Genomic DNA, 11,191 nt, shown 5'->3' with positions numbered 1-11,191 from the left:
TAGAGAAGAAGGTGACCATTTCATCTTTTAAAGCTCCCTCATGGAGCATTGAAATACGTACTGGGCAGTGTTCCTCTTCCGAAGTGGACGACGCAACTGGCATGGAAAAATTTGGGCAGCTGTCCCCGACACCTGAAATGGAGACTTTCTTTCCCGTTGATCCGGATCCCCCGAATGTTGTCCAGGATCTGTCAGGGCAACTTGGAGGGCTGCAGTTAAATGTCTGCCGAGAAAATCCACAAACGGAGGCAAATTCAATGCAGCGAAAAGGTTTTGCGGGTGCCGAACGAAAGCAGGAGCCTAGCATTGAAACGGAGCCGCTGACACAAGGCGTGACATTTTTCATTGCGGTTTCCGTGCCTCGCCCTGGAAACACAAGAATTGCTCTTCTCAAGCTGTCTGACGACCGGTGTCGTGAACGCATCACATGCGGGCAACCCTTCTGCATTAAACTGGATAATGATGAGGTTGTTTGCTGGCTCAATAAGACTGCCATGAAAGAGCTTTGTGCTGCTGGGTTCTCCCAAGAAATGAGCCAAGGGACGCTTGCTAAACTTTTCAATGACTATTTGTCGGTTGATATACGTGTAGAGGTCTTGAAAATGCACGTGCTTGGCCGCAGATTACTGAGAAACCTAGAACTCAGTTGCCTTGCAAAGTGCATTCTTGAGCTACTCCCAAAACAACGCCGTAGTTCAGTCAAGATTCGTCTACACTCGAGGGCTTCAAACGGCAAAGTGGAGGGAGAGGTGTATTGCACGGATGCTGTATCAGCTTGGGAAGCCGCAAAGTTTTTGGAGAGCAAGGAAATTTGTCTGGACTGGAACTTTCCGCCACATCAGAGGCTACCTCTGCTGTTCATTGAAACCAAGCTAAAAATCCAGTTTCGTCTTCCCGCTGCAGTATTCCTAACAACACAGAAATGGTTCCGTGACATGTTCTGCATAGAAGGCTTAGCGCACACAGTGACCAACGTTAACTCGCTGGGTAGCCTCGAATTCCAAGGGAGCAATTTCGGTAGCATTGCGGAGGCTGTGAAGGTGTTGAACTGGATGTTGCGAGGATCAATGATTGTGGACGCAAGTTGGCCGGTGTCTCTTGAGCAAGTGGCAGAAGCTGTGAAAGCAGCCGTGTCGGCAAATAAGATCTATATGTACTGCAAACCTCAGACAATTCACCTTATTGGAGGGGCTCAAGATATCCAGGAGGCTGAGCACACACTGAGAAACTGGATCAGAGAGACGGTGAGTACTCTCTGTCACACTGTTCAAGATGTCGTGAGTGCATACATTTCAAGAGAACGCATTTCTTATGTCTCATACTAGTGATTGCTTGATTGTAGGTTATAAGCACCGAAGCTACACCTGGGCTATGAGCCGCGCCTTAGTGGAAAGCTCCGAATTAACTTTGCCCCATGGGGTTCTTAAACGTGCCCCTGAATGTAGGCACAGGGGCCTTCTGTCTTATTTCAGTGTGGAACCTGGGACTTTCATTTCAGTGAGCAGCAGTTATTGCATAAGGTTGCATCGGTATCATCCGGGAGTGAGGCTGTCGATTCTGAAAACTAGCGCCTACTTGTTCAATCCGGCGTACTAGCATTATATAAATTTTATAACTATGAATATAAAAGGGCGACGGGGCGCGAAAGTGGCGCATGCTGTAATTTTGGTGGGCTGGTCTACTCCAAACAGTCCCAGCTACACCGTACCCGCTGCAAGCTCAAAATTGAAGGTTCGTTGGCTGGGTGGAGAAAAACTACGTTACATGAAGATTGTAGAGATTTCGCGCCTGATAATTCGGAGTCCGCGGCTTCGTGTCCTTTTGGACTTTTCGGGGTGCCAGGGGTTTTGGGTAATGGCGAATGAAGCATAGAATTTCCAGTGCTAAGAATTGTGGTAAAAGGTTTTTCTCGGTTTACTTAAGAGACGCGAAGGCTGAGCCACTTTGATTTATTTCTCTGTTTTATTTAAGATTTATGCTGAGAGAATTCTGAGGCCAGAGAGACGTCAAAAAATGCCATGGCGCAATCTTTCTGTCAAACATACACATTTATATCCATTATATTGGAATCTACTAAAAAGACAAATCAATAGACCGTACGAATTCGTAACGCGCGATATACTGCTGAAGACCACGGTACTGCTTTTAAAGCATGTCTCAATGCTTCAGCGTGGGTCTGTGCTACTCTGTGGATAAGATTTTGGAAGGTGTAATACTACACAGAGACAATTCAAAGTGCTGGCACATTCCTTTTCGCCAGCCCTTGCAGTTATTGTAAAGAAAGTAACCAGTTCATTGTCTGCTAGGTTGAGTCTTCGATTGCTTGGGGCATGTCGAAGGATAAAGAAAATCTATTCAGCGTCGTTCAGTACGACAGGGTGTACAGTTAAACTTCGTTAAACCGTACCTGACAGGTACGTGAAGAAAGTACCACCTAACCGGCACTACGGTTTATCTGACTGCATTAGGTTAAAGAAAAACCGAGTCCGGGTATCGGCTGAACTACGCACACAAAGAAACTACGGCTTATACTTGCACGGTTTAACGAGATTCCGCTGTATATGCATTAGTGTGTGGGTATGTATCACTCTACTGGACGAGCAGTAGAAACTGTCGGGCTCATGGTTGCTGCGGAATTTACGTTGTGCTTGCAAGGCTTATGACGTGAACCGATACTCAAAGTTTGTCGTGCAGTAAATATATCCAAGTGGTTACCGGTTGACCAAGTTAGGCATCAAGCGTGACCTGCTGCCTTAAGTTGCACCTGCCAGTTTTCATGCCGCCCCCATCCTCTGGCGTGCAAAACTGAAAAAAACGTTGTAACATTGCCTTTAAATGAGCCATATCAAAATGATTTTACTTTTCGTGATTTCGAAGCTTGCCTGGAGTCTTGCGCTAGATAGCATCCACTAAAAACAATAACCGTGAACATAGGACCACAGTTTGCATTACTAGCCTCTCGAACGAGGTGTGGAGAATCAATACGTTTGAAACATACAGAACAGGCCAGTGCTACACCAATCATGAGAATGATTGGTTTACCAATAATATACAAATGAAAAGATACAAGCATTTTCTTTAGCTTGAAACGTGCTTCACTGCAAGCTATCTGCGGAATGTATTCGGAAAATAATTAAATGAGGAAAACTACATTTCTGAGAGACAAATTGATATTTATATCCTTCCCAGTCTCGCTTCCAAGAACACAAATGCAGACTTGACCAGCTTGTTTGAATTCAAGTCCTTCCAGGTTGATACAACCGCGATTGAAAGTCCTTCTGTGACAGGGGTATTACACTACACCTATCAACCAACATCTGCGCATATCGGTAATATCTTTGTTTGCTTCTTTTTACGTTTCCATTTTCGCGTGGCCTTTTACACCACCACCTGAATCTGCAGCAACATAGCCATCTATTCACAGTGGTCATATACCACCACCACCACCACCATTCATCATCACTATCATGATCATCATCATCATTATTATCATCATCATTATCTTTATCATCATCATTCCACTCACAATCATCATCACCACCACCACCAGCCTATCTACGCCCACTGCAGGGCAAGGGCCTCATTATTGTCCAATTATCCCGCTTCTGTGCTAACTGCGACCAATTTATCCCCGCAAACTTCTTGAATTCATCTGCCCTTCCAACTTTCTGCCGCCCGCATGCAACGCTTGCCTTCTCTAGGGATTCACTCTGTTACCCTTAATGACGAATGGTTATCTTGCCTTCGTTTTACAAGCCCTGCCCACGTCCATTTCTTCTTAATTTCTACTAATATATCCCTACACGCGTTTGTTCCCTGACCCACTCCGCTCTCTTCTTGTCCCTTATTTTTACACCTATCATCTTAAGTTCCATTGCCCGCTGAGTCGTTCTCAATTTAAGTTGAACCCTCTTAGTGAGCCCCCAAGATTGTGCCCCTTACGTGAGTATCGGTAAGATGCAGCTATCATACACTTTCTTCCTCAGGGACAACGGTAGGCTACATTCATTATCTGAAAATGTCTCCCGTAGGCACTCCACTTCATTCTTATCCTTTTAATTATCTCTGCCTCATGGTTGAAATCCGGGGTCACAACTTGGCCTAAGTAGATATATTCGCTTACCACTTCCACTGCCTCGCAACCTATCTCAAGCCGCCTTTCTGTCCCAGGGTTATTAATCATTACTTTGGTTTTCTGCATAATAATTTTCAGGCCAATGGTTCTACGTTGTTTGCCCGGTGCTGAAAGCATGCTTTCCAATTCGTCCCCCGAGTTACTTAGCAAAGCAACGTCATCGGTGCATCTGAGGTTACTGAGGTATTCTCCACTAACCCTTACCCCCCCCAGTTCCCAATCCAATGCTTTAAATACTTCTTGTAAACACGTTGTGAATAATCTTGGAGAGATTGTGTCTCCTTGTCTGACGCCCTTCCTTAAAAGTATTTTACTGCTCTCCTAATGGAGTATGATGGTAGCTGTGGACCCATTGTAGATATCCTCTATTATTCTAACATAATGCTGACCTACACCCTGGTTCAGTAAAGCCTGATCATAGTGCCTGGTGGTGGTCATATACAGTACGTAACAACGTGCGGTGCTCACACTCCACTTATCTCAAATACGACCTTTTAACGCCTTAGCGTTATTAGGCTAATTTTTTTTATTTTCCGTGGCTGCTAGCCGTCCGCCGTCAGTTGTGCTCATCAAGCGTCCGCAGAAGTACGTCATCGGTCCTGAGAGAAAACAACACTTGCGGCAGCCAGACACCAGGGCTCGCCAGCAATGGGAATACCGAGCATCCGCAATTAGATTATTGAACGGCGGACAATGGTACTGTGGTCCACTCAGAAGAAAACATAGGCGGTTTGAGCAGGCGCCGCGCCGGCGCATTACCTCGGATGTCTATCATAAAGAAAGCAGTTGTGCACAATCGACAGCCACTGTTACGCGAACTTTCATTTCAAACGCGATCGTTCTTGATATTTTAGTGAACGCTCAAAATACCGGGGCCTACGTGCATTACTGCTTGGATAATACGGCCCGTTTAAAATAAATTGCGAACTGGAGAGGCCGCAACAAAACGAAGCGTAACTTCCGAGAACACTTATTGCGTTTGCAGTGCGCAGCCAGAAGTGGTGAAAACCGGAGATGCTGTTAGAACCGCTCCCCGCTCGCGGAAGACGCTCGCTCCCCTAGGGCAACTCCCACCCGCAGTGCCGTGGTGGCAAAAGTCGCAGCAAGCCGCCTTCTCTGCGTGGCCCCGGCGGGGAAATACGAAACTAAAAAGCATCTACACATCGCTGCCAGAAAGTACTTACCGGCGCTTAAGAAGAGCAAATAACCACCGTGATCAGGTCGGCATATAGGGCAGCCCTTGGCCACCCTATTTTCAGAATCAGCTCAAGGGTTTTTAATTTTGTCTTAGATTACCTTTGAAGAAATCAGAGAGGCCACTTTTCTAGCAAAAAGGGGCGTCTGGGAAAAACAAAATTTTGACCCGTCATCCTTTAAAATGCCGTCACAGGTACAGAAAAAAAGGTCTGTCGTCGCGATGGATATGTCACTGACTCAGTGACTTTCCATAAAAGTCTTCCCCCTAGTGTAAAACATTGATCTAAACCTAGGCGAGGATGGGCGACAAGCCAGGATCAAATGGCCTAAAGAAAAATTCTAAAACCAAGAAAACAACATTATATGCCGATGCCAGGACGTTAGAATATAGAAAGGCTACAATTGTCGTACTGGATCACCGTGGAAATTCGTGTAATTGCATCGCCTGCCTACACACAATTGAATCCTTTTTGGATCATCGGCGGAACAATCGAATAGATGATTAACCATCAATACCACGCTCAATAGACAGTACTCTTGGCTACAGGCAGAATACCTAAACGCATGAGAAAGATTACCCAATCCACAGTGATAAACGTTCAAAATAGAATAACACGCACACAAAGTTCTGGCATAGAGGGACGTAGCCTAGTAAGATCCCCACGCACTCGCATATGGTGCTCGCTGTTCACAATGACTACACACTTCCCTCCCCGAAAAATATGAAAAAAAAATGAAGGAAGCTTACCCTAACGCGTAAGACATGAAGGTAGCGAAGCAGTACGCAACATTCACGACCTATGCAACATTCACGACAGTACGCAGTACACAACATTCACGACATTCACGTCCTACGGTTTGAGTCTAGGATTCCAGCCGATTGGCTTCTTCAGTTGCGCAACGACCCTTATTCCGTAATTGTTGCTAGAAGTGTGAGATTCTTTCACTTTTGTTTTGGAAATCATAAATATTGGACATCACCTTGACGGGGCGTATCTTTCTCGTTCCGAAAGAGAGAGAGAGCGAGAAAGAGAAAAACGTTTATTCTAACAGCATTTACGGCGTTCTTGTAGGAGTAGTTCCCTTTTCACAGGAACTCATGAGCTGTCCTAGCACCGGCTACCCTCTTGGTGAGCAGGAGCTGGTCCGAGAGCCAGGGGTGACAGCAGTGTCTCTCACTGAACTTGAGGATTTGCGATGTGGGTAGTGATGGTGGGTGCTTGTTTTTCTACACTCTAGGATAATATATCTTAGTGTAACAGGTTCTTTGCAGTATTTGCATTCTGCTGGAGATTGGGTGGGGCATATCTGATGTAGCCTAATTGGATGCGGGAAGGTGTTGGTTTGTAGGAGTCTAAGTGTTATTTCTTGAGCTTTCGGAACGGTTTGGGTGAGTTAGCAAGAAAGTCCTTCGATTAAGCTTGTAATGCATTATTTTGTGGTATGTTACAAGATGTATAGGTTTCTCTACATCCTCCGAAGCCTGGTCGGCAAGTTCTCCAACCTTTTGGTGGGCAAATTCATTGTCCTTCATGGAGGCTTATGCAGGCGCCCACACGGTCATTTCTTACTATTCTGTCGGGGAATTTGGTTGGGAGCATGCTGTGCGTTGCTGGTACCACCCAACACGCCCTGAAGCTCCTGTACGCTTCCTGGGAGTCCGTTACGACCGCCGGGCCTTCTGTCTGCGTGAGGGCCAGCGCCACAGCTAGCTACTCCGCTTCCTTGGCCGATTCAGTTATGACGGAGGCACTGAAAAGGAGCTCTGTTTTTGTGGTGACTACCACTGTCTTTGCTCTTCTACCGGGTATTGCGGCTGCATCCGTGTACGCCGTTTCCGGGAGGGTGCCGTATTTCTTGTCTAAAGCTTTCTCTCTAGCTTCTTGTCGACCGGAGTGGTGAACCGGGTGCATGTTCTTTGGCAGTGGTTTGGGTAAGGTATTATGCCGCCACCTCTTAGGAAGCTGCTTGTTCAGTTTCCCGTCTGGGGCGCTCCACTTGATTCGGTTCAACAGTTTTTGGCCGGTTTTTGCCATTGCAGGCCGTACTGCCTGGTCGGAGAGATGGCCCTCTATGAGCTCGTCCACCGTGTGGTGCAGACCCATGCGAAGGAGCCTATTGGTTGACGCAATCATGGGGATCCCAAAAGCTTGCTTCGTAGCTTTACGTATGAGGGTTTAAGTGGCTTTAAGTCTTTCCGTATCTGTCTTGGTTAGAATCATTTAGGGCACTACTTATGTCAGCCTCGATAGAACAAAAGTGTGGACAAGACGGATGGTATCGTCTTCTTTATGCCCCGGTGTCTATTTGTGGCTCCATGAACCATATGCACAACTTGTTCGGTCGTTCTGCTGAGGCGCTGAAACATTAGGTCCTATTTTAAATCAGCTTGCACAAAAAGCCAAAATACCCTGTCTGAGCTGCAGGGATGGATTGTGTGCCCCTCTAAATTGATTTTGATGCAGTTCTTGTCACTTTTAGTGTGACGCCGCCGCACCACCAAGAGTTCCGCTTTCTGTGTGGAACACTCCAGTCCACTTTGCCTACTACCCAACAGCGTCGGCTGCTTGCTACAGGCAGTCTTGAAATCTCCCGAGTGATTCAGTGCCAGTCCAAAATGCTATATCATCTGCGTAGAGCGCATGGTTTTAATCTGGAACCCTCTCTAGCCTTGCCGATAGACCCAGGAGCACGATGTTAAATAGGAGCGTGGAGTGTACCCAGCCTTGCGGTGTACCTCTACTTCCCAGGGTGATGTGACGTCAGGAGATATCCCCGATTTTAGTGTGGCTGTGCGGTCTGAACGATCGTCTACACTGTAGTTGTAGGTTCTCTCCAAGCATGCTTTGTTGTTAAGGTTTCGTAGAATTGCCTCGCGTGACATGTTATAAAAGCCTCTTTGAGGTCGGGCGCTAGTATTGCTCGCGCGGAGTGTCGAGTGGCGGGTGCAGGATTTCCTCTTTTAACTCAACCAGCACGTCCTCTGTTCCGAGAAGGTTTTTAAATCCAAACATGGTGTCTAGCATTTGCTGGGCTTCATCCTGGTATTGCTGCATATGGTTGATCACAACCCTTTTCATCACCTTTCCCACGCACGATGTGAGTGGTATTGTTCGCAAATTATGTGAGTGGTATTGTTCGCAAATTACCAATGTGCGGGGATTTGCTGGCTTGGGGATAAATCTCATCTTTGCTGTGTTTCACTGCTGCGGGATCGTGTCTTTAGTCCAAAAGTCATTAAAATACTCCAACAAGGCCTCGATAACCTCGTCGTCAAGGTTGGTCATTGTTTGTAGTAGATGTGATCGGGTCCCGGAGTGCTGTTGTGCTTCTTTTCGGCAATTACAGCCCAGAGTTCCTACTCTTGGAACGGATTGTCCAGGCCTTCATTCGGCTTTCCCGTGTAAGGTAGTGGCTGGTAGCTCTTTTCGGTTTGGAGATACTTGGTTTCAAAATCCTTGAGGAGCTGTTTCAAGTCCTTCTGATTGAATTGACTGTGCGGATCACATGGCGATTGGTTTACCCCTTGCTGGTTAGAGAGTTTATCAGGTGGCGGAGGAGAAGCCAAGTCTTTCTGGTGGATAAAGTTCCCTTCATGCCATCACAAATTTCAAGACAGTTTTCCTTGCATAAAGGCAAGGCGTATTCAGCCGCTTGTTTGTTGATTTTAGCGATCTTTTTGCGGAGTTTTTTGTTGTGCTTCAGTGTTTGCCGTCTTCTTTTAAGGCTTCGCCTGGCTTATCACAGATGTAGAAGTCTCGTATCCACGTGGCGTGTTAAATACGTAGAAGCAATCGTTTAGGAGCGGGTTTTGCAATACTTCAATATTTCAGCGGCACAATCATCGTAGGATGACCCCAGGTTTCTTTTCTTTACTTGCTCGAGTTTTCCGCAACTTTTCGCAATCGGTGATTCGAGCGAAACCTAATCGGCTTTGTAGGTGATGTTTTCGACGGTAAGTTTAATGATCGCGTGATCAGAACAAAAGCTTCACTTCCGTGTTTGTCCAGGCATTCCCGATAACGCATACGGACAGGAACAGGTCAGGGCAAGTATCGCGTGACGTGCTAGTACCAATCCTGGTGGCCACGTGAGGCTTGTAAATAAAGTGAGTCGGTTCTAATCAATGATGTTAGATTTCCTTTTCCTTCTGGGAGTTGAGTCTGCACCCCCACATCTGAGCACCGTAAAGTCTCCCAGGATAAGAGTTGGGTATTCTTTGGCTTGGTTGAGAGTCCCTTTAATGGTGTTCTGTAGGCTTGGTTTCTTGTTACATGTTAGGCAACACGCGTTGAGCACAAAAAGGTTTCCTTTCTTTTTGGTGAGGGAAGAGTGAACATCGATGAGTGTGTGTTCACATCCTTTGTGGCTTGTAAGGTGGTGGGTTGCTGCGATGTTCTTTCTCACTAGTGTGGCTGTTGCCTTGCCTGTTGGATCGGTGTACGTAACATACCCAGGCAAGCGCGTCCTGCTGATAACCTCTCGGAGTGCTATAATTCTGGTTGGGGATCGAGTGTCGTGATGGATTGCAGCAGCTATCCTACTTTTTCTTTGATTCCACGGCAGTTTCATGGAATTAATGTCGCGGTGTTGTCCGATCTTTTGCTTGATGCCATCGTATAGCCACGGGTGCTGTTGATGTCTATGTGGGGTCTTGGGTATGCAGTCTAAGAAGCCGTGGAGTGCTGGGCACTCTGTCTAGGAGTAAAAACTTTTCTATCACATTTCACTCACTTTTGAAGCATTAGGCTACTCTTCCCGTGAGTGGCACGTAGCCGTCAAAACAAGGGGCGGAATACTCCTCGTGGGAGTTACTTGCGCCCTTCGAGTCAGAGTACCTGAAATCTGTATGAGAATTATAACATCTCCAAAGCAGCGTTCTGTAACTCCTTTGAAGAGTGAATAGCTCTATTGGCTGCGGCGTCACCGGATACTGCGGAAGGGTAGTTCAGCTCTCTTGGAAAGCGACCCGTTACGCCCCAAGAGCAACTATACTTTTCCCCGCGAGGCAGCGGGTTTTTGATTTGCCTGCTACCAGACCCACCCTCCCCACGGCGATACCGTAGACAGTTACAAGCAAGCAGCAAAAAAGAAGTAATTTTATACATGGAAAACACGGATAAACAAACTCATAGTTTTATTTTCGAAGAACATTTCACATAAAAATCGAGTCGTTCTGCAATTTCACACAAAAGGCAATTTATTTGGAATTAAAATATAACAGCATAAAAAAACGGTTCCTACTTATTTCACACAGAACTCACGGAGCTGCTATTTCGGCCGAATTCGAGAAAATCTCAAAAAAAAAATTCATCAAGGCAACTTAAAACACTGAGACTAGAAACATGAAATTTGAACAATAAAAGTTACATTAACACCCACAAATACAGAGGCACAGACCCTAGCACATATAGTGGCATTTGAAATGCAGCAGTGGGAGAATAGTAGTTGTAATGAAAATAGAACGGTATTCTGTATATTAGTGAGTGCTTCACACAATCTAGAACTCAGCTCCTATTTAGGTCCAATAAAAACCTTTGCAAACAAATCTTGGAAAACAAAAATGTGGGACTAAAAATTTTTCGGCTGGGAAAAGTATTAACGCATTAAAAGATGCCATCAACACAACTATGAAACAACACAGTGACAACAACTCTGCAATTGATATATGGTGGTGGGACACAGGATACAGTATGAAACATTTTCAAAGTGTTCTTGGTTGTGATGGTTCTAAAGTGCAGATTGAACTAGTAAGAGCTAAAGAAGGCGGAACGTCGTACTAAAAACAAACTCGTTCGAGCTCACGGCTTCATAATGTTGGTGACGGCCTTCAGAACTGTAGGGACCAGGACACTGGGC

At 45.9% G+C, this 11,191-nt stretch overlaps 1 protein-coding gene across 1 annotated transcript in view; it reads left to right on the top strand.

Moving 5' to 3' along the window:
• Positions 1-381: 381 nt before the first annotated feature.
• The window catches only part of LOC144146580 (uncharacterized), a 119,555-nt gene continuing 108,745 nt past the window's right edge, over positions 382-11,191 (top strand). Inside the window, exon 1 of the mRNA XM_077678523.1 lies at positions 382-1,244. Coding sequence (XP_077534649.1) covers positions 495-1,244 — 750 coding nt within the window. The 5' untranslated portion in view covers positions 382-494. The remainder of the gene's footprint in view (positions 1,245-11,191) is intronic.

The sequence above is a fragment of the Haemaphysalis longicornis genome, unplaced genomic scaffold (genome assembly GCF_048455015.1).
Source record: "Haemaphysalis longicornis isolate Haplotype H1 unplaced genomic scaffold, Haemaphysalis longicornis Haplotype H1 scaffold_7, whole genome shotgun sequence".
Taxonomy (NCBI): domain Eukaryota; kingdom Metazoa; phylum Arthropoda; class Arachnida; order Ixodida; family Ixodidae; genus Haemaphysalis; species Haemaphysalis longicornis.
Note: the sequence above shows the minus strand (reverse complement) of the source record. Positions and strands in the feature narration are given on the sequence as shown.